This window comes from Trachemys scripta, chromosome 10 (genome assembly GCF_013100865.1).
Source record: "Trachemys scripta elegans isolate TJP31775 chromosome 10, CAS_Tse_1.0, whole genome shotgun sequence".
Taxonomy (NCBI): Eukaryota; Metazoa; Chordata; order Testudines; family Emydidae; genus Trachemys; species Trachemys scripta.
Window position 1 is genome coordinate 81415908 of NC_048307.1, and position 24227 is coordinate 81440134.

General features: G+C 42.0%; 1 protein-coding gene across 4 annotated transcripts in view; it reads left to right on the forward strand.

Moving 5' to 3' along the window:
* MAP2K5 (mitogen-activated protein kinase kinase 5) overlaps positions 1-24227 on the forward strand; it is a gene marked incomplete at its 5' end in the record, with an annotated part of 178694 nt that overhangs the window by 144526 nt on the left and 9941 nt on the right. For 2 of the 4 annotated variants that reach the window (XM_034784993.1, XM_034784989.1), the window contains 2 exon segments: positions 1138-1199; positions 3852-3897. In XM_034784993.1, the coding sequence (XP_034640884.1) occupies positions 1138-1199; positions 3852-3897 (108 nt within the window). 4 annotated transcript variants of the gene reach the window in all.

A 24227-nucleotide genomic window follows, 5' to 3' on the forward strand; every position in this document is an offset into this window, starting at 1 on the left:
CTACATCAAAGCTATTTCCTCGCATTCTCAATAATGAATACATGCATGCATTTGACACAGTTGTGTGCTAGAGAAATTGTTTGGCTCCCACCAAATGCTGCACGCTCTGAGTTTCTTGCCTGCAGCGCTGGAAGGTTGTATGTAATGATATATTGCTCATCCAAATGGCCAAAGCACTCCAAAGCACAGTGAGATTAAAATAAGTCATTCCTTTGTTAATTTAAATAGGTGCATGTATCATACTTTGCAGGGTACTTTGTGTAGGGATGTCAGGAAGGAAAAAAGCCGCCGAAAGGTATTTTTAATAGCAAATGAGAATAGATGAGAATGGAGTCATTTGCAGCTGCCTGTTTTATGTGGCTCTCTTGTTCCAACTGTAGGTCTAATGAGATGACACTGTTAAAGTACTCTGCAGTGTAATTTCATTACATCCTGAGCTGTTACACTATAAACACAGTGGAGCGCTCTGTCATTCTTGGAAAAACTCCTAAATTCGTAAAGCCCTCCTTTGCAAATGGTAATGTTATTTGCTCTCGGTGTAGTTTTTTTCTTGTGCTCTTAATTTATTTGCTTTCATAAATACTTGGTAGTTAATTTAGCGAGGCTGGCAAATCTTCCGTTATAATTTCCTTTATTTCTTGTAAGAATTTTTCTTTTAAACCTAGCAAGAGCTCTGCATAGTCGGACAGCTCTGAAATGAATAAGTGTAAGTAAACATGAGTGTAAATAAAAAGTGAATTCGGTGAAAGAAACAAAGGTCAACACAAGAATAATTTCACAGCTCTTCGTTAATTACAAGGCCATTTGTGTGTTACTTAAATAATCATTAATTTCTCATTTACACTTTCCCTACCTTCCTTTCTACCCTGTGGCTATCATTGTCCTTTTTTCACCTCTCCTCGGTGTTTTTCCCCATGTTTCTACCCGTTGGGTAATACTCATTACTTTAAATTCCGTGTTTTACAACACATGTTCAGAAGAATTTGTACCTTTTTCTCTGTGTGAGATGGGGCATTGTTGCTTACTCCGTTTTTAATGGTATATATTGCTTCCCTTTTTAAAAATTGTCCTCACTTCTTCTGACTCTTTCTTCCTTCCCTTCTCCCTCCCTCCCCCCAAATATCAAACCAATCCCAGGAATCGCCAGTCCTTCCGGTTGGGGAGTTCTCTGAGCCATTTGTACACTTCATCACTCAATGGTAAGCTCAGTTGGCAAACATGCCATGCCCTCAATGTAAATGATACATGCCATTAACTCTGCAGCTCCATGAGACCTTATGGCTTCCCCTGCATCCTTTCTGAGGCGAGAGGGACTCGGGGGCCTTGGGCAGACGGGGCAGCAAAGCTGAGCAAACTGTTTAAATTATGTAAACGTTATTTACACGAAGGGTCGTAAAAGTACGGTACTTAAGAGGGCTTTTCCTGTTTTAATAAACTGCTATGAATCTGGGTGCGTTCTTGTGCACAGAGACTATTTTAAGAATTCAATTGGGAGGGTTGGGGGAAAGAGAGAATCATATTTATAACTTCATTATTCAGAGCTGCTTGTATTATTACTCATAAAACTGCCTCAATGTTTAGAAAGGTAAACAATGTCCTTGATTAATTCATTGGCTTTCCAGTAAGTAATTTTTATTTGGAGTCATATTTTAAAGTACACCATAGGGCTGAATAGTTCAGCGGAAGGCACTTTAAATTTCAGAGAGAGGGGAGAAAATATTGTTGAAAGAATAAATTTCCTAAGCAACAAAAGGTTAAAGCTCTAAGTACAATTCATTGTAACAAACAGGAGAGAGGGAATGCTTATTGGTTTTGTTTTTTTAAATGTCTCATTTACAGAGGAAGCAGCTATTTAAGTAATAAAATGAAGGCAGAATAACTGACATTGAACTTTGCATAAATGTGATGCTTTTGACTAAGATGTTCCCATTTGTTAAAATGCACTGTCTGGGCCAGCTGGCCAGCTGGTGTAAATTGGCAACACCAATGGAGTCAGTGTAATCAATGGAGCTATGCCAGTTTCTGCCAGCCGAGAATCTGGCCCTGCAGCAGTGTTTAGGAAAGGAATGATTTAGGAATCTTTCCCAGTGAAGCCAGTGAGGTTAAAGGCACGGAGCCCCACACAGGATCAGGCCCATGGCTGTCGGCGATGTAGTAGATTGTGCTTTAAAACATTTCAAGTTCTCTAGCACCTCTTAGGGCAAATGAGCCAAAAACTATGCAAATAAAATGAATATTCAGATAATTTAATACATTATGTATGAAACAATTCCAAGAAACTCTCTCTCAAGATTCCCATAGTGTGTGGCAAGTGGTATTGAAAATGAAGACTATACAGTATGATTTATCCGTTAATTAAAATAATAAATACACAGTTTGTGTTTATCTAATACAGGCCCCATTTTTGATGGATACAATTTACGGCAGACCACAATGTTCAGTGATTTTACAGCATAACTAACTGATATGCAGGAGGCTGCACCTTTCTATCCCTTCCAAAAAAAGTAATTAGATGTTGCATAAAAATATTATTGAGAAAGAAGGAGGGCTAACCTGTGTTAAAATTTCCACAGATGTCAAGAAACATGAATGATGGTGGATAATAGCCTGGTTTTCCCAAGAGATACAGCTACTTTGGAATATCAGATTAGGACTGTTTCCCACCCACGATTCAGACAGCTTGCATTACTTGCTAATGTGTGCATTATCTGAGGTGCATGTGGTTAGAAGGAAGGCAAATTGTCCTTTGAATCATTAATGGTACTATGGCCCCTATTTACTACAAGAATATTTACATTTTTTTAGATATAGTTGAATATTCACCTGTACAGTATGCAGCTTATAGCACGAGGTATTATTGTTCAAAAAATTACGTTGTATACCATTTTAGCAATTGACTTCTATAAGTATTAGACACATCAAGTGAGGAGCACATCAGACTTGGACTTTATGCCAGTTACACCATAAACTCTGGCTGTTTGGATGTAATCCAATTAGTCAGTAAGCAGCTTCTGATGGTCATCTCAGTGCCATGTTATAGTGCTCCTTCCTGCGGCTAAACTCAGCCTACAAAAGCTGATTGCACCTGTTGCATACAAAACTAGGACTATTTGGATGAGAAACTTGATCTAATAAACCGCTTAATGCTCCATAACGAACTATCAGCCTGCAAAGCCATGGAAATAAGTGTAAAAAAATTAAGGGGGACACTCCAGGACGACGACATGCAACCCTGTAGCTGTTTAGTGTTAAAAATTAAATTTCCCACCTATGTGTATTCTTCTTCTGTCCAGCTACATCATAATGTCAAAATGAGAAAAAATGTACCATGATTTCTCAGTTGATTCGTTTATACTGATCACTATATTTAAAGGAATCCCCAGTAACAAGGACCCCCAAATTAATTTAGAAAATAATTGGTTCCAGACATGGTAAGAGAACGTTCTTTGGAAGTTTGTGGTAGATCTGACCAGCTTTCAGAAGTGATAAAAGTGACCCATCACATTACAATCTTGAAATCTTGAAATGCTCAGACACTATAACAAGACAAGTAGAAAATTGGTCCATCTTCTACAGAATCTTCTCATCAGCAATTGAATACATAACAGTTTTATTAAGGATGCAGTAACATTGTACGGAATCAAAAGCTGAAAAAAGAAGAGAGAAATTGATTAACATTTTGGGTGCTCTTAGGAGCCATGTCTTCAGTTTGTACTTGATAAAGTTAAGAAGTACATTGAAATTCTAGGCATGATCTGCCTGTGTTTAAAGGAAGAAGTCTTCAGTATTTAAGCATGTGAAATAAATGAACAGTTGTTTATATATAACCATTTCACTTTTATGATACATAGCATGAGAAAGCAACCAAAGGAAAGGCCAGCACCTGAAGACTTAATGGTAAGTGGAACTCTGTAATGTATATTGAAGTATATCTGTTTTTCTCACCAGTACTTGCAAAGTTAAATATAAACTTTGTCTCTCCATTGTGCAGCAACAATATATTTGCAAAGCGCACACAGAAACCAAGGAGGGGTCGACCTAAGATACGCAACTTCAGCTACGCGAATAGCGTAGCTGAAATCGGCGTATCTTAGGTCGATTTACCTGGCCATGAGGACGGCGGCAAGTCGACCGTTGCCACTCCCCCATCGACTCCGCTTCTGCCTCTCGCCACGGTGGAGTTCCGGAGTCGATGGCAGAGCGATCAGGGATCGATTTTTATCCCGTCTACACTAGATCGATCACTACCCGCTGAGTTTTGCCATTGACTTGAGTGGGGCCAGGATTTCACCCCAAGGTTAGCAAGTTTACTGCATTTGGTGGGTGGAATCTTGGCTCCATTGACATCAGTGGCAAAACTCCCATTGACTTCAGTGCAATCAGGAATTCACCTGATCTTTTCTTGGGACTTCCATGCAGGTATCAATTTCAGTCAAAACCATTTTGAAGCTAAATGCAAAGGTCTTTCAGTTTGCCTGTTCAGGGATTACAATTTAATGTCAGTCATTCTTTGTCATCATTTTACCACTCAGAACCTTTCAAAACCTGAAGATTGAAAACAGAGGATATGTTCAATGTATTACAGCGTTAATGAAATCCTACAGGAAATTCCTGTTGTCACTGTTTTCGTTTATATTCTAGAATGAAATTAGAATGGCTGCAGAGGATCAAGTTCATATGTATCTTTCCTCAGAAAGGCTTCCAGTGTCTTGTTTTCAGCTCAGAGGCAGCTTTCTTTGCTTGTAAATGGCATTTTTTAGTCAAGCAGTAATAGGAGGAGAGCTGTTCCCAAACAATTCCCAAGTGGTCATTTGTTTAATGCAGAATGTTGATTTGACAATGCACAAGCTGTTAGAATAATGGTAGTATCTAGCATTAGTAAACAATAATTATAGTCCACTCCTACTAATGTTTCACACACCATTCCCTGTCTTTAAAGCGTTATTATGTTGCTTATCACTGCCAGATGTACTTTGTAGATTTATATAAATTATGATGTTTTTTCATTCTTTGCATTGCATACTTAAGGATAACTTTAAGCGACAGTAACAAGATAGCAAAATATACGTGTAACTTACCTCCTTTCTTTCTTACGTGCTGTGAACAGGGGGCATTGCAGCTGTTCTCCGTTAGAGACTTACCTCTAAAATTACCCTTTGAGGCAGATAGCTCAGAATTCAGTCTTGTCATAGTGTAGGCCCTGCTCAACAAAGCATTTAACTGTGTACCTAATTTTTAACCATATTAACGTCAATGGATCTACTCACATGCTTAAGTTAGGCACACACTTAAATACCTTGCTCAATTAGGGCCTTAAAATTCACCAAAACCCCCTCCACTTTGCATCAGTATGTGTTTGTTATCAAGGATTTAGACAGCCTTATTTTGTCTTTTTTTTTTTTTTTATTAACTTTTGATGGTTGGAAAATTCTTGCAGTTAGTCACATCTGAGAAAACTTGGAACAGGTTCTAGAGATGGAGACACATTTACCTTGTGCATTATTATGCTATGGCTGGATAGCTTAGCTATTAAAACAACGGAATAGGGTTTCATAAAACCTATATCTGTTTGTAAATGCATGTTTCAATGATGCAATAAGGCCTGCCACTTATAAATAAAACATCTGCAGATCTCACGTACACCCATAAGTATATATGTATGTATTTGTAAGCAATAACACCACTCCAGGGTGTAGAGTCATAAAAATGAGGCCAAAGGGTGAGTGCCTATCGTACTGGGGAAGTGCATATATATATATCTTTACAACTACATGCCCTGGAGTATGTTGTTCCTCTTTTAAAATGGTATTTTTAAAATAATTTTAGAAGAGTAGCTATTGGGGAAAATAACTTACTACTTTAAAAAAAAACATCTTTTAGTACTCAACATTTCCCCCTCATACTGCTCTCTGTTTAATTAGAAATGGACATATAGCTGTTAAATACACTACACACAGAGCTGGCCTGATGGTTAAATGAAAGAGCAGCCCCCCTCCCTGCCCCCCAACATGGCAAATGGTATTTGTGACTCAGCTTGATTCCCCACTCCTAGCCTGACAGGGCTGAGAACCGCCCCATGCTGTTCTGCAGCAAGCTCTGACACCAGCTTGGGGACCGCTCTCCAGAGCAAGTCACAGCCAGCCTTTGGGCTGAAAGACAGTCTAGCCTAGTGCAAAGTTTTGGAGGGCTGTTGATGGGAAAAGAGAAATAGGAAGGATGTAGGGGTACAGAGGAGAGAGAATCAGAGTCCTTCTTGCCCTACACAAGAGAATAATCCCATTAAGATTAAAGAAGTGAAGTCATTAGGACTGTTTGCTTGAGTAAAGTGAGCAGCATTTGACCCTAAATCTTCAGATTGCTTTCAGCATAATGGCTCTTTCCACTGGTCCTGAAGTATACAAACTCCCTGCATACTGTGAAGTTTCTTGGGTTGGGTTGGTGAGAAGGTGGGCTTTGTAAGAAAGGCATCCATTTTCAGGTATGGTTTTTTTTTTTTTTGTTAAGGTTTCACCAAAAAAGTCACATCTCTCTGGGGCGGAGTAACATACTGCAGCCTATTGGTGTAGACAAAAAGGGTCCATCTCTACCGCAGATGGAGATGCGATTGCTGCGTGGGTAGGCGACCTACCTTTCATCTAGCTACGTGCATAGCACTGGCAGCCTCTAGCACAGGTCTGCAATCATACTATGTTCCCAGGATCCCCACTGGGATTGTACCGGGGTGGCTAGCCCACACTGCCATGTCCTCACTACCACTGTTACCCGCACCAGCTAAATTAAAGCCAGCATGGGTATAACTACCCAGGCTACAATCACACCTTCCTGTGGTGTAGATGTACCCAAAGAGTGTTGGGTTCAAACGGTAGCTCAGCTGATCGTGTGAATCCTGTAGTACGTTAATTTTAAGTAAAATAAAACAGAAGTTCGTTTTGAGGAAAATACTAATCTTTTATGGACACACTGATACCAGGGAAGTTAATGGCTCTGATCTGGCCTTCAGCTTGGCCTACAATCTTGCCATCTGCTTTTCTAAACTTGCAAGTAGTTGTGGGAACCTTGTGTAACATGTAGATGTTTAACTAACAACTGATTTCATCAACAAAGCCGAAGTTGTGCCTGTAATGATTTATGGGGGCAAACCAAAAACTGCTTCTGAAAATCAAGCTCATGGAGATAAGTAATTCTGGATGTTGTAATCATAAGGTTTTATACATGTGGCTTGGAACCAGGGCCGGCTCCAGGCACCAGACGAGAAAGCATATGCCTGGGGCGGCACATTTTAAGGGGCGGCATTCTGGCCAATTTTGGGGCGGCATATTCCGGCCGCCCTGCCGTGGTTCTTTTTTTTTTGCTTTGGCAGCCCGGTCCGCAGCTCCAGCTCCCCATGCTCCGCCAGTCCCGCCCTGCAGGGGCACGGACCCTGGCCCGGGGGTGGGAGGGGGCAGGAACTAGCGATCCCCGCCGCTCACTGTGCCACCAGGCTCCCCGGGACGCACCGCTCCCCACCGCCTGCACCGGCTTCTGCCTCCCGTGCCGCTCTGAGCCCGGCCCAGCCTTGCCGCCTTTAAAGGAGCGGCTGAGCCAGCACCTCTTGCAGCCCCCGGGGGCTCTGCCTGCCCGGCCGGGAGAGGCACCCCAAGGCCGGAGGGGGGAGCCCCTCTCATCCGGCTGCGAGGTGCCGCCCTTCACCCCCCTGCGAGCTGCCTTGACCGCCCTTTGCTTTGCTTCGGCAGTCCGGCCACCCTTTTTTTTTTCTTTTTTTTGCTTGGGGCGGCAAAAAAGCTAGAGCTGGCCCTGCTTGGAACCGCTGGTCTTCAGTCAGATTGTTTCTTTAAACCATAATCCATGTACAAAGAAATTTTCCAAGATAGAGCCAGTCCAGAGTGACTCACTAGAGGGTTCCGTCTCTGCACAACTGAATATATAGCAGTGACTCTCGAAAGTTCTCAAGTAATACACGGACCAGGGGTGCTGAAACAGGGCGGGCCAGGGAGCCATGGCCCCATCACTTTTTACCAGCCATAAGGATGAGTGATGAGGAGTAGGGGGCAGAGTGGAGTGAGCAGGGGCGGTACCTGGGGGTGGGGATGGCACAGGGCCTCAGGGAAGGGGACAGTGTGAGGGTGCGGCCAAAGTCCAGGCACCAGGGCACCCCCTTTTAGGGACCTTCCATCGCCTTGGCATGGATATCCCAAAAGAAGCCATATAATTCCATTTAATGGCCTCTATCAAGCACAATTGGAAGAAATTTTGCATGATCTCTCTGCCTTTTTCCTCAATTTTTCTCGGATTAGGGGCACTGGGACCAATTTTGTTGTTGTTGTTGTAATAATGTTCTCTTCTGTCTTATTTTGCATGTCCCATCCTCAAAATCAGGTTGACTCGTTATTATTGCATGTGGGAACCCATGTCACCATAGCAACCAGAGATCTGCCAGTTGGGGGTGCTGTATGGCTGCCCCATTATGTTTCTTATCAGCCAGAGGAATCAAGTGTGTCCTATAATATACTATCTATCTATCTAAATACATCAATAGACATCATCACTGTAGCATCCCCCCAGCTCCAGCATGCTTTTAACTCCTTGGTGCTGACAGAAGAAGACTGAGGAAAGAACCACCATCCCAAAGATCTCCTATCAAGCAATAATGGCTTATGGGTATATCTACCTGGCAATTAAACATCCACTGCTCTCCCATGTCAGTTGACTCAGGCTTGCAGGACTTGGGCTGCGGGGCTCCTTAACTACAATGTAGACATTTGGCAGGCCCCTGGGATCCTCCCACCTTTATATACCATGTATACAATCTTTTACCAAAACAACCTTCAAATTTTGGATCTTTTCTTGAACACAATGTTCTGTTTTCTTTCTCTTTCTACTACCGTTGTTCTCCTCTTAGGACTGCAGATTGCTGGATGTTCTCCACTGGAGAATGGGCACTTTTTTCCCTACCTGTAACTTGGCCATCTCCTAAGAATGTACCAACAGGCTGAAGACTCCATTCCCTTTCTTGCTTTCTTGTTCTGTGTGCATTGTGATTTACAGAGCGGATGCATTTAGACTTTGGGAGCTTGGAAAGTTATGTGGTTAAAATAGCTCCTCTTGAGATATCTTGGTGCCAGTCAAGAACTTACCAGAGCAGCTGCTTCACCGCCTATTGTGGGCCAACCCAGTCCAATAGTCTAGAACTCCAGATGGGTGGCTTAATTCTGGCAATTCAGTGGGTGCTCTCATAGGAGAAGATGAGTTTAGCACTAGAACAAAATTGTTCTGTCATAACTGTACTTAATAATCATGGTTCATAAAGCTGCTGTTAATTCAGTTATGATTTTAAAGTGAACCCTTTTTATATGAAACCTAAATTGTAAAGTTCTGACAACGTATGCTCATTAAATATCCCGTGACACTTTTCACTAGAGTTGAAGAGGTGTTGGTTCCTCATAGCCTCTCCAAATTCCCATTATTTTGCCTACCTGAAATTCCCATTGTAGGGTCTGTTGGTAATCTTCACTTCCTCACCTAATCTGTAGTGGTGGTTTGCACTGTTAATACAGTTTTTGTGTTACACCACAGTGGTGGGGTAAGTGATACAGAGGGCATGGGTGAATTTTCACCCAATTGACATCAATGGGGCCAGATTTAAACCTTAAAAAATGTTTTGAGTGAAATGTACTCACCAGGATGAAAGCAGTAACATGTAATCATCCTTAGCACCAAACAAAATATGAGTTGATATTTTGTACTATATACACATAAGCTGTGCTGAATGTCAGCATTTTGCAGCCAATTTCATATAATTTAAGGCTGAATGCAAAATGAGATCCTTTTCTGATCCCTAAATTGTTAAAATGCATTTCAAAAGCCAACTAACAATGCCAACTAACAAGGTATATCAGATCCAACCCAGTGTAATTCCGTTGAAATCAGTGGAGTTACACCAAGGATGGATTTGACCTATCTTGTCAGGTTGCTGGAGCACTTTATTTTTCAGATTTCTTGGAAAACGTCAGGCCAAAGTAGAGGCTGCATGAAATTCCTATACAAAGTCAGACTCTTCAGTACCACGTATTCTCTTGTATAAGCGAACACTGAAGTTCCCTCACAAACAACTAACATAAATTAATGCCCTATGGTTAGGGCCCTACCAAATTCACAGCTATGAAAAACACATCACAGACTGTGAAATCTGGTCTTTTGTGTGCTTTTACCCTATACTATACAGATTTCACGGGGGAGACCAGGGTTTCTCAAATTGGGGGTCCTGACCCAAAAGGGAGTTGCAGGGAGGGTCACAAGGTTATTTTAGGGGGGTTGCAGTATTGCCACCTTTGATTCTGTGCTGCCTTCAGAGCTGGGGGGCTGGAGAGTGGTGGCTGTTGGCCGGGCGCCCAGCTCTGAAGGCGGCGCCCCACCAGCAGCCGCACAGAAGTAAGGGTGGCAATACCATACCATGCCACCCTTACTTCTGTGCTGCTGCTTTCGGAGCTGGGCGGCCGGAGAGTGGTGGCTGCTGACTGAGGACCCAGCTCTGCAGACAGCAATGCAGAAGTAAGGGTGGCAATACCATACCAGGCCATCCTTCCTTCCTTCTGCGCTGCTGCTGGCAGCGGTTCTGCCTTCAGAGCTGGGCTCCTGGCCAGCAGCTGCCGTTCTCCAGCTGCCCAGCTTGGAAGGCAGCGCCCCCGCCAGCAGCAACGCAGAAGTAAGGGTAGCAACCCCCCCTACAATAATGTTGCAACCCCCCAACAACTCCTTTATGGGTCAGGACCCCTTCAATTACACCACCATGAAATTTCAGAGTTAAATAGCTGAAATCATTAAATTTACGATTTTTAAAGTCCTATGACTGTGAAATTGACCAAAATGGACTGTGAATTTGATAGGGCCCTACCTGTGGTTAAGCTCAGCCAGTGTGCCTTTTCTTTAGCCCACCCACCAAGCAAAAACAATTTTTTGCCTTGAATTTATGGCATCGGTTTCTTAGTGTATATAGGAACATATGCAGTAATTTAATTATTTTCAAGTATTTCAAATTAACAAACTTCTCATGGAGGAAAAAAAAAGTAATTTCAGTGAGCTATGAGAAAGGTCTTCCTTCCTAGGAGAGGAATGATCTTTATAATTCACCAGTGGATACTCTCAGCTGCATTCTTACTATGTCTGTTCTTTTTATCTCTAACATGCTCTTTCTTTGAGTGTGTGTGAGTCCATATACAGATACAGACATGGAGTCAGATTAAATAAAACACACATGCTGCTTCAACATAGCAGAAGTCTGCGCAAGATATTGAAATACCCCTGACAAACAATTATTCTGTGCAAGGGAGAAAAAGAGAGCCTAGTTTTAATAAAATGGGAGATTGGCTTGCTTTTTTTCATTTAAAATATATATCTATCTAGGGGTTCAAGGCTGACGCTGCCTGGAATGGGTACATGTTTATAAGATAGTCGGGTGAGGTTATGCAGGTACAGTTTGAACCGCATACATGTACTGTACATGTGGGTATGTATTCACTCACTGATTTGACTCAGGATGCTGTCGGTGCATTTACGGTATTTTTCAGAAGCTTTCCATTTCTAAGCTCTATTTAATGGAATCTATGCATAGTAAGTAATCAGGTCAGAGAGAAGCAGCATCCCCTGTTTGAGATCAATCGCTGGCTAATACTTTATCTAGGCCACTTTATTATCTCATGCTGATTCCATTCCCATTCTCCTCCTCCTTTGTAGCATGCACTTCAGCTGTGGTAAAAGTACGTATCGCATACATATTAAAAACATATACCCATTCTATCTGTATGTAAATGTGTGAGACACAGCTGGATATTGCAGGAGTTTGATTTACTAATAGTTATTATCTGTTCTAGCTGCTCAGTGGCAAAGAGAGTTTCAGAAAACAAGCTAGCGCAGAAATTGTCTTTATGATATCACTATTCTGCCTTAGTGATTGTTTAAAATCCTTCTCTTCTTTGGCTGTGAGGGTGGCCTTATGTTTTGCAGATTCCATGCACTTTTCAGAGCATGCAAGCAGAACTGTAGAATTTTCTTGTCGGGTTTACCACTAATGCACTATGGAATTATGCTATGCCTCAGATGATTATTTTTGAATGTAAGTGATTTTACTGAATAGAATGAGATTTGAGATACCAAAAGCCATGTAGGTAGCAGTTATTTCTTCGCATTTTACTTGGGGTGCATAAAAGGGTATATCCATGATGATGGAGTTCAGATTTCTCAAAGGCGGCTCTGGTAGATAGGTGCAGAGTTTTTGGCTAGGAAACAATCCGCTGTTGCAGCAAAATCAACTTAAACTTTTACATTGAATTCACTTTACATAAATATGTTAATTTTTGTTTAGGTCTTTTAGTTAAAATGCTCACTTGCGGCTTTTTTCTCCCTTTTTTTTTTTTTTAAACCAGTCCAAGCAATATAGATTGTAGGATCATTTCCATTTATTTTTTGTGCTGGTACTTTGATTAGTAGGGATTAATGGTAAATGATATATTTTGTATAAATAAAAATATTAACTACTGAAAATCAAGTCTTTCCTGAAATTTTGGAAGCCTCTCACAGTCTTAAGTTTAACAAACAGTCCCTCTCTCACAATTTCAGGGTAATAACCAGAACTGGCTGTCTGGTCTCCTGAGGTGCAGTTAATATTTTTCAGATTGATAATTTGCTTTTATATTTTATTAAGTTTTCTTAAGGTCATTGAAATGTGAACTCTCTGGAACAGATGCTGCTTTGCTTATATTTCCCCAAATACAGTAGATTGAAAAATGTAAGTATATAAACCATGGACCGTATAAAATAGTAATAATAATAAATTATTATGAACTTGGTTTTTGCTCACTGAATTTGACTGTTACATGTGACATACGGTGAAGATTTTAACTGCACCTTAAAAATTGAGGGAGGAAATAATATAATCGTATATGGCTTTCCTCTTAAAACATCTCAGAGTAAAAGCTAAAACAGGAACCAATTGTGTGTATTTATAAATAGGGAATCCACCAGCAAGTAATTTTATTTGAGCTCTTTATTTGCACAGCAATACAACAATGGAAGCATTGGCTGAACGCTTGAGACAGTTGTAATTTCTTTTTTGATGACATTAACACTTGTGAAAGAACAGAGGGCTGTCTAACCTTGGCAAACAAGCTTTGTTTTCCACAAACATGTCTAGTAAATCTTTTGAAGAGAGTATTACAGATAGATAAAATTTACCTGCCATTCCCTGATCACAGTGAGCCAAGAGTTTTCAATTCTTAACCAATTACATGCAACTTATTTTACTGGGAAATCAGTCAGTACAGAAATCTTCTATCAGGGATGATTTGTCCCATGTAAAATTGTCGATGCTTGAACTCATGATGAATGGTTTTGTTTGCAGGCGTTTAGTCTGTCCTCTGTCGCAATGATCCTAGTTCAGACCATGACAAGGAGAAACTCTGGCAGACCCCAAGCATATTTGAGATGTGATCGGTCTGTCTTCAGGTTTCCTAAGGAAATGGGACAGACCCAGGCATTGTAGCTGACACAAATATGAGAAACTTTCAAGCTATCAGGCTTCATCTTTTGTGGACAAGAGGTTCTGGATGAAATCCTGGCTCCACTGAAGTCAATGGCAAAACTTCAGGATTTCATCCTCTGTGTTTAGTGTCTTTTTTTTTTTTTTTTTTTTTTTACCATTCATTGTACATTAGTCGTCATTTTCATTGATCAGTGTAGCTCATAGTTGTGGGGGGACTGTGTATTATTGCAGGTAGTTGTATAGCCCAACCAATTCCCTAGTCCACTTCAATAAATAAATAAATAAATCTGTCGCTATGCATGGGATATAGTTTATTTCTAATCACTTGAGAAATCACCTGTCAAAATCCAGAAATGTATTCCATGAACGTCAGTGAATCCAGCCATTCTAGAAGAGCTCAGCTTGTGGGAAGGTTAACTTGCCAGCATTATTAGCATGACTGCATTAGATTTGTTTGGTAGCTTCCACAGTCCCATTGTTTGTATAACCAGTCACTTTTTGCAGAAAATGTGAGAATCTAACCATCTCTTTCTAACATGCCCTAAAGCTTCATAATGTCCTAGTACTTTTTGATGGAATGTGAAAAGAAATAGCTTGGATGAGACTTTAAGATGTATAAAAATCTAAGAAACCAAGAGAAATGAATTGGCAATAAGCAAGAAAGACACCTTAACTATTTCTGGTAAAATGAATCTGACAACTCCCAACCAAGAATCTATTGGACTTGAGAGTTTGTTCAATTTGAGGGGCAAGTGTCTTGTATAGGTACTTAAGAATAAGGCTACGTCTACGCCACAAACACTACAGCACCACAGCTGCAGTGCTGTACTATAGATGCTTCTTACATTGACAGAAGAGTTTTTTCCATCCATGTAGGGTAATCCACTTCCCTGAGCGGCGATAGCTAGGTCTACGGAAGAATCCTTCTATTGACATAGCCGCAGTTGTTCCCAGGATTATGGCATCTTAACAGCGGTGTTCAGGGGGGTGAAATTTTTCAGGCCTCTGAGCAACATGGCTAGATTGATCTAAATTTTCAAAGTAGACCAGGCCTAATTGCGATTCTTACTAAGTTTTTCTGCGGTTTTTCTAGTCCCATCAAAATTATTTGAAGCCTCATATTTTGGTACTGAAATTGCAAATATATCAATTCTGCTTCATTAAAGGTTTGTTTATTTGTAGTGGTGTGTGTGGGTTTTTTTTTTCTCATGTCAACTGCTTTTTATTTTTCCCTGTGTTTAGGAGAATTTCAGTTCACAGTTTACAATAACAGTCATATCTGTTGTTTCCCATGCTTTGTCTTTTCTGTATATCTATTCAAAATCATGTATGCGGTGTTGTCGTAGCCGTGTTGGTCCCAGGATATCAGAGAGAGACAGTGGTGAGGTAATATCTTTTATTGGACCAATTTTTGTTGATATGAGAGAGAAGCTTTCAAGCTACCCCGGTCTCTTCTTCAGGTCTCTGTGTAAGCTCGAAAGCTTGTCTCACTCACCAATAGAAGTTGGTCCACTAAAAGATATTACTTCCCCCACCTTGTCTGTTAAAAATCATATCATTTATACCAGTCCTACAGCAGGCTGGCATATAACACTGATTTGTTAATCTGATCATTTATTTAATCCAAATAAAAATGGAATTGCAAATGGACTCGGTCGCTGCATAGATTTTAAACTCTTTGGGATAAAGAATGGATCTTTGTATCTCTGCGCAGTACTTGCCTGAATCGTGATTGGAGCACGTAGGTACAGCTTCAGTGTAACTTTTAAATAATAACAACAACTGCCTATCAGTGCAATATACACAAAGCAAAAGAAAGGGCTGTGCCTCCGAAGACTTTCTGGTGACCCGTACACTTTATGATTCCAATCTTGCAATTGGACGCATGCCAGCAGATTCTTGTGCACAAATCCAGTTGCAGGATCAGGGCCTGAAGTTGTTTTTTAAAAAAATCAGTTAATACTACTTTTTTAATTTGTGCAAAAATGCGTATAAATAGGGGATATTTTTCTACTTAAGAGGGCTGCTCTGAAACATTTTTAATTGGATTTTCATTGTGATTGACAGCATTTGATTATGACAGTAACTTTATTTGGCTGGACTGTTACAGCCCTCTTGTTCAGATTTTTTCCATCAAAGCTCTTTTTTATCCACTGAATTCCCTGTAGAGTAGCAGTGATTGTGAAAGAGCCTTTTAGCACCTTTGTTGTAGCCATCCCTGGTGATGATTGGACCCAGCTGGTAGTAGATAAGAAAATGTTCCTTTCACAAAGAGGCTGTGTCTCCTGTCTCCACGGTTTCAATAATTTTAAGAGCCCCAGAAACCTGTTGAGGATTAGAAGTAGCTTTAGATGTGAAATGAGTGTTAAGTATTAGTAATCGGGAGATTAGGGCCCCGGGGACAATGGGAGATAAACAACTGCAATTAAGGCAAATCTGCCAGAGTAAACAAAATTTAGAAGAAACAGATGCCCTAACCATTTTGGGGGATTGATTTGAGGGCACCAAGGAATCGATTTTTGTCTTGTTTACACTTTCAAACCCCTGTGATAAACTGGGAGGCTAAATATTTCATACAGTCTGATTTTAGTTAATTTTTTTCCCAGTCCTCACAGTAGGCCTACTCTCTTCTAACAGTGACCAGGCCCGAGTTTATTCAGCATTCACAGGGAGCAGCTAATTGTCTATGAAGGGCCCCTGTGTTTAAATGGGCTTGACAGGAATTTAAATTTTGTTTCAATCAACCTCTGTGCTCACAGCCTGCTCCAGTTTCTAATTTTTAAATTAAACATGATTTTTTAAGCTGTGTGCCTCTCCTCTGGAACTCTCTGCTTTAACTCCCAATGAAGGCAGATGCTTCAGCACTGGAATGTGCAGGTTTATCGAGGCAGTAATAGCAAAGTACTTGTATGGAAAAGTTCATTGTCTCATAAATGTGCATCTGCCTATTTACAATTTAATTGGAGCCGTGCAGATAAATCCTCGGCTCTTGTAAATCAGCAGAGCTCCGCTGACGTCTGCTTACACCAACTGAGGATCTGGCCCACTAACTTTAAAGAGTGAGTTTCTTCTTGTGTAACCAGGCTTGTTTGAAAAGCATGCTGTGAAAATGCAGGGCGGAGAACGGAAGTCATTCTGATGACCTTGATCATTTGTTATCGCAGGAGTATCTGAATGGTCATTTCAATGGCCTTGTGTGGTTTTAAAGGAAAATTTATATTTTGTGTAGCTAGTGGTGATATTTTCTCTGTAGCATTGCTGTCTGTGTCTTCTAAGACTACACAAATTTATATGCTGTTTTACCTCAGTTCATTTGAGTTAGACATTCTGCATGTGTTGACTGTACAAAATGGATATGATTTGTCATTGTTTTCACTTTGGGTCATTTAATACTTGTTTGTATTATTGTATACCTCTCACAAATACGTATATACATTACAGAGACAGTGTCACGTTAAAGAGTGTGTCAGTTTTTAAAAACATTCTTTCTTATTATTAATTTTATTCTATATTATTAGAATGGAAAGATTTTGGCCTGGTTGAAAGTACACAATTAAGTCGACCTACAGTCACTGCGGTGTTACTGTGGTATTTCATGTCCACACTATTGTCTTTCTGCTGGCAGTGCACGTCCTCACCAGTTGCGCTTGTGCCAACTTAAGCGGGGCAGTGTCGGGGGCTGAGAGCCCAGGCTGTCAGCTCTGCGTGGAACTCCACGCTGGGAGCCCGGCTGCGCGGCGCTGAGAACTTGGGCTCCGAACTGCTAGCTCTGCGTGGTGCTGACAGGCGACGTAAGTAACGCAGCGTCTACACTGCGTCACCCCAACTACATTGACCTAAGCGCTACGCCTCTCGTGGAGGTAGAGATATTAGGTCAGTGTAGTGGAGCACTTACCTCAGCGGGAGCAGTGCTGTAGTGTAGACACTAGGACATGGGCAGCTGGTGACTCTGCCATTGGGGGAGGCTAGTCCCCGGCCCCACCCCTCCCGTTCTGCCCCCCTTTCCTCCTCCTCTTCTGCCCCCCTCTCCCGAAGGAGCCCAGACAGGCCTCGGCCCTAGTGTGCCGGGCAGCACGGCCCCAGCAGCAGCCGCTCTGCCACTCTTCTTTTTCCTATATACTACTCTTTATAGCCTCAGCACTGGCTGCAAAGGCTCAGATCAACTGTAGGCATATTAATCTCCGTGTAGTTCTGTTGCATTGGTCTTTTAAGAAGCAATAAACCTGGGAAAATGTCATTACCTGCAATTAACACCTGGCTTGTTAGTTAAGCACCAAAGGGGATGCTGAAGGCAGTTGATGTTTCAACAAATTATCAAAGTGAAATTGCTGTGGAAAGCATGATCTGCAGGTTGCCAAATAAACGTCAGGTCTCTCTAATCTATACTGTTGCAGTATCAAAAATGGCTGCCTAAGTCCATTCTTAAATAAGGTGTCAACCACGTGTAAATAATGTATATTAAAAATCATAACAGAAGATGGACATTACTATAAAAGTTTTTCTCCTTTGTGAAAGTAACCAGATTTTCACCCATCAAAATAGGTGATGAACTCATTCTTCAAAGGTCCCATCAATACACAGATGTTGCTGCTGGATTTTGTGTCTCGAGAAAGAGTCATGCAAGAAACTCCTTTAACTCGCTATTGTTGACCCTTGAGACAGGTTTCAGAGTAGCAGCCATGCTAGTCTCTATCCGCAAAAAGAACAGGAGTACTTGTGGCACCTTAGAGACTAACACATTTATTTGAGCATAAGCTTTCGTGGGCTACAGCCCACTTCTTCGGATGCAGGATGAGACAGGTCAGCTGGAGAGCAATGTGTTTTTAGGCCTGCCTCAATCTCAGAGGCTTCTGCAGTGACCTAATCCTGTCTCGGTTCATAGACACTGCCAAAAAGCAGCATGCGGCAGCACGTCTCAGAGCTTGGGTCAATTGACTTGGGCTCGTGGGGTTCACGCTAGGGGGCTAAAAATAGCAGTGTGAACATTCCCACTCGGGCAGGAGCCAGACTCCGAGGGCTCCTCACCCCCCATCGCCGGGTTTCAGAGCTGAGGCTCCAGCCCCTGTGGGAACATCTCTGCTGCTATTTTTAGCCCCGCAGGGTGAATCTAGTCAGCTGACCCAGGCTCTGAGACTTGCTACCGCGGGGGGTCGGTTTTGCATTATAGATGGGGATCAAAAATGTTAATAACCAGGGGAGGTTTTCATATGATTTGCACTGGAGGCATGAGACTGAGGAGTGTCCTGCATGATGATGAACTTCAGAAAAGCAGAATTACAAGGTAAGAAGTTTTCCCTCCTAGGACCATCCATTGCGCTGATGCAGTTCCATTGTCTAAAGACGAACTCTCTAAACTGGAGCACTCTCTCTGGTTTGGAGCGTGGACAAGAGTAGGCCAGCGGAAACTTAGTGACACCTTAATTATACCATATGAAAAGTGAAACGGCTTTGCAAGAAGTTGATTCATAGATAAAGATACAAATTCCAAAAAATGTCCAGGGCACTTCTGAAAGCCCGTGTGATACCTAAACAGGGATAATGGAAAACAGCTCCAAGGGCTTAAGTACTTTGCAGCATTGTTCATTTGCCAGTATTTTTTGTACCTCTTTTCAACATCTTATCTGTCACCATTGAGATAAAATCATTAGTATGGTAATCTAGATGACCATAGTTCTGACACTGACCTAGGCTAATCTGCCTTTGCAATTTCAAGAACTATGTTTGACTTCTCTGAAAGTAACCTTAAATTGTAGTCTTGTACGAATTTCAGAGCTGTATCCTTCACTCCTTCTCCTAATGAGGTTATGACCAAATGCTCATTATAATTGCTTTAGACTCTTTTTAATTTTCAAGCTTATTAATCATAAGAAGAGTTATTTAAAATTGCATAAATTAATCTTAGATTAAAAGCCCATCAAAGCCTCGAAACAATTAAGAATAAGTAGGATTTCCCTGGGGCAGCAAGTTTTATTTGAATAGTGTAGTCAGGTGGATATCAGAACATTGAAGTATGGTAGTGATTAATGTATGCAAAATTTAAATGAGGGTTTATAAATGGCAAATCTAAATCACATATTGACCTAACTGTAGGCTTTAACTGCATTGTCTGTCATATATTTAAACCATTTAGTAATCAACATTTTAATTACAGTGTATGTTAGGGAGGCCATGCAACAAACAAATTCAGCATTTTAACAGACACCTGGAAGTGTATCCACACAGTGGGGCTGTTCTTTTAACTGTTCAAAATAAGCTGATGCAGAAGCAGAATGGAAACTTTAACATGTGATTTTGCTCATAGTTTTTTTTTTTTTTTTTTTAAGAATCTCAGGGTTGGAAGGGACCTCAGGAGGTCATCTAGTCCTCAAAGCAGGACCAACCCCCCAGACAGATTTTTACCCCAGTTCCCTAAATGGCCCCCTCGAGGATTGAACTTGCAACCCTTGGTTTAGCAGGCCAACGCTCAAACCACTGAGTTATCCCTCCGCCCCTAAAAAAGAATATCTTCATTAAATCTCCTAGAACTGGAAGGGACCTTGAAACGTGATCGAGTCCAGCCCCCTGCCTTCACTAGCAGTGTCCAAGTACTGATTTTGTCCCAGATCCCTAAGTGGCCCCCTGAAGGATTGAACTCACAACCCTGGGTTTAGCAGGCCAATGCTCAAACCACTGAGCTATCCCTCCCCCCACATATCTGCTTTATCACGTGTCCAGGAAATGCCACTGATCTGTGCCGCTTTATAACTCCCCCTGTACTTACCAGTCTCTGAATAAAATAAGTCCTTATTTACCCTCCAAGCCAGCACAGATTACAGGTGCTATGGGGCAAGAAGTCTTAGGTTTTGTTTGTTTGTTTTGTAAAAGATTATTATTTTTTGGTTGATGGTAGGTGGGGTGGGGGGTTTCTCCTGATTTGTGGACTCTCCCATTCCCCTTAATTAGTGTGTGACAATTATAGTGTGGCAACTCTCGCACATTTATCATAACGTAACTTTGGCTTTTGCTAGAGCGCCCAATTGAGATTGGAGCGCCATTGTGCTAAATACTGTATGAACACACAGTCCCTGCTCCAAGTCTAGTGCATAGCATGGTGCTGAGGTTCTGAGGCAGGACCTAAGAACTGGGGCACACCAAACCGATCTCCTATAGGACCCACCAAACAGCCATTACACAGGAACCACTTTTAATCTGTATTAAGCTTGGCTGGATTCAAACTGGTGACCTATAGATGAAAGGCTCCGTAGCTCATTAGCGAGGCCCTAACATTTTGTGTCATCAGAGCTAATGTTTTTTAGAGAATGAGGTTTCCTTGATGGAAAGGGGTGTCTGTTAAATCAAGTGCTGATCTTTTGGAAGCTTACACAAATGGGGGTTCATCTAGTGCAGTGGTTTTCAAACTTTTTTTCTGGCGACGCACTTGAAGAAAATGGTTGATGCCCGCTACCCAACGGAGCTGGGGATGAGGGATTTGGGGTGTGGGAGGGGCTCAGGGCTGGGGCAGAGGGTTGGGGTGCGGGGGTGAGGGCTGCGGGGTGGGGCTGGGAATGAGAGGTTCAGGGTGTAGGAGGGGGCTCTGGGCTGGGGCAGGGGATTGGGGTGTGGGAGGGGGTCAGGGCTCTGGGGTGGGGGGGGGGGCTCTGGGCTGGGGCAGAGGATTGGGGTGCGGGCTTACCTCAGGTGGCTCCCAGTCAGCAGCGCAGTGGGGGTGTTAAGGCAGGCTTCCTGTCTGTCCTGGCAACACGGACCACGGTGCACCCCGGAAGCAGCCAGTAGCAGGTCCGGCTCCTAGACGGAGGCACACAGGCGGTTCCACGCAGTTCTCACCTGCAGGGAACCAGCCAATGGGATTGTGGAGCCAGTGCTTGGGGCGGGGGCAGCGCATGGAGGCCCGTGGCCCCCCCCCCGCCTAGGAGCTGGACTGCTGCTGTCTACTTCTGGGGCACAGCGCGGTGTCAGAACAGGTAGGGATAAGCCTGCCTTAGCAGGGCAGCACCGCCGACGCAACTTTTAACAGCCCGGTCAGCAGTGCTGACTAGAGCTGCCATGACCCAGTGCCTGACATGCCGCGACCCAGTACTGGATCGCGACCTGCACTTTGAAAACCACTGATCTAGATACACAGGATATGTCTACACTGCAGGTGAATGTGTGATTGTAATATGGGTAGGCATACGCATTAGATATTGACACAACATCTAAATTCACTTCTAAGTACAAATTTTTGCAAATAAAATAATTCCAACAATTACTCCAAGGTCTTTGCACTAATTTATATACTCCATGGTCCATATGGGTCGTCAGCAGCGTTTGAACCCATAACTTTTACACCACTTCAGCCATAGAAGTCATTGATGGAGGGAAACATGCTGTTAACATCTTTGAGGACCAGCCTATAGACAAAATACACACTTTGCCAGTGAATTACACAGCTGTTTATAATACAGCAAGAGAATGTTAGACATCAAGATGCCTGGTGGCTATTCCCGGCTGCGAGAGCAGAATATGGTCACAACTGAGTTGAACAATTCCCCTGTTTGGCTTGTCCATAGGAACTGAATCTGGGGTCTCAGGATGTAACAGCCTTTACTACTGGAGGTGGTAGCAAACTCAAAAATTCTGTATGTGGTCTTGCCACTAGAGGGTGACACAGCCAGCCTGTGATAATATGTGTTACACAAGCACCTGATTTTGCATGTACCTTCTGAAAAGCCATGTGACCGGATAGTTGACTTGCATCTCTTATATTAGAGATCGGATTTCTGTTCCCAGCTGTGACTGAAGTGCCTTGTGCAATCCCTGGTGTTCTACCTGCAAAAGGTCTGAATGATAGTTACCTCCCCTATGGCCTGAGGCGTTGATTAATAATGAGGGTTGCAAAGGGCACAGAAATACTAACAACAGTCAGAGGAGGAGCTGGAGCCTAGAGCTCATGGTCTTTTAGCTCAGTGCATGTTTCCTTAAGCTGTAGGATGTTGCTGGAGGAGTGTCTGTCTCACTCTTCTAGCCAATTAAGGAAGGATTGTCCAGGCTGTCTTGGCATATGGCCAAAGGGTTGTGGGGTGGCTGATCTCGTCTGCCTTTGCCTGAGGGTGGGCGCCATTGGGGTAGGATGGGCTTCAGAGGTTGGAGAAAGGACTGAAATATCCCAAGTGTTGAAGAATATAACAGGCGTCATAGTGGTTTTATAAGGTTTAAATCAAAGTGCACTTACTGATACATGGAGAAAAAGGTGCTACTGACTGAATCCCCAGACATACCAGGTGGGGTGGGTTGGCATGAAAGTTTATAAAGTGAATAAAGGATGAGCTGAAGAGTAGAAGGCTTCAGGATTTTATTTTTTTTTAAAGATGCTATGGCTTTTTATGTGTTCTGTACATGGAAATCTCCATATCAAAGCCTCATGGAGAATTTCACTTATCATTTGAAAGCGTTTAAATGCAATTTCTAATACTGCTTAATAAACTACTGCATTGTTTTCTTCCCCTTTTTAAAAAAAAGAATGTGGTATCAAAATTGCATGTTAAGTGGGGAGTGAACTTCCTTTAAAGCAGCCTGTAGCTATCAGTAATATTTATTTTCTCTATTTGTTTTAAGCCTGTGAAGACAGTGTGGTTTTCTCTGTACTGTCCTGATGGAGCCCTGACCAGCAAGCGTGCAATGCCCCTAGCCCTAATGTGCCATTAATGATAGGTTAATGTACAGTATAATGTTTTTTGGACTAGGGGTTCATTACACTTCTGAGTGCAAGGTCTTTCTGCAGAGCGCCCAAGGTCCCATTGCATTATATCATGCAATAAAAATACCCTTTTCATATCACACACTAATAAACTGTATTTGAAATGCTGTCTAAAGGCACTGCTATCATCTTCGTAGTCTGTGTACCAGTGCAACAGTTGGGATCTTTTTATGATATTTTTTGTTATGCTGAATTCAGACTTTTAAATGAAAATACATAATTTGACAGTGTGTGTTTATAAGAAATGGAGCCCAGTCCGTCAAGATATTTATACAGAGGGTTTTAGAGAAGTGACACTGTTGTAAATAACAGCAGCCGTGGTTATTTGCCAACAAATGCCTGGCATAAGTGCACAGCTCCTTTGATTGCCATTTCTAATTTCTCCAACTATTCCTGTTCTGCTTCATATCAGCCAGTCATTAACATAAAACCATAATCCCCCTAATAACAGGTATTCTTTTTTTATTTATTAATGTCTTACTTTCCATCTGCCTGTGCCTGGTACCGCTCTGAATGGAAGACTGTTTTAAAGATGTTAGCACAAGATGTCAGGATGTGCAAGGAAATGTAACTCGCATTTGTTGATAATTAGCCATCTTTTAGTTTCTCCACCCAAAGCAGCAAACGCAAATGTCTAGATCCGTGCAATACTTCCCTGTAATAATTTGACCGTTCAAGGAAATACAGTAAATACTGTCTATTATATGGCTTAAGTTCTCTGGAATTAAAGACATTTCACCAAACTGTTCATATCAGTATTATGTGCTATAGATTTGTACCAAGCCACGGCCCAGGCCCCCTTTGTGCTAAGTGTGTGCGAACGACAAACAAAAAGGCAGTCTCTGCCCCAATGAGTGGCAGTTAAAGGGACAGTGTCTGGTTGGCCAAGACAAATTGTTTACACAACAGCCATCCTTGCGTTGTATGCGTGTATAGCACATAGCACAGTGGAGCTCT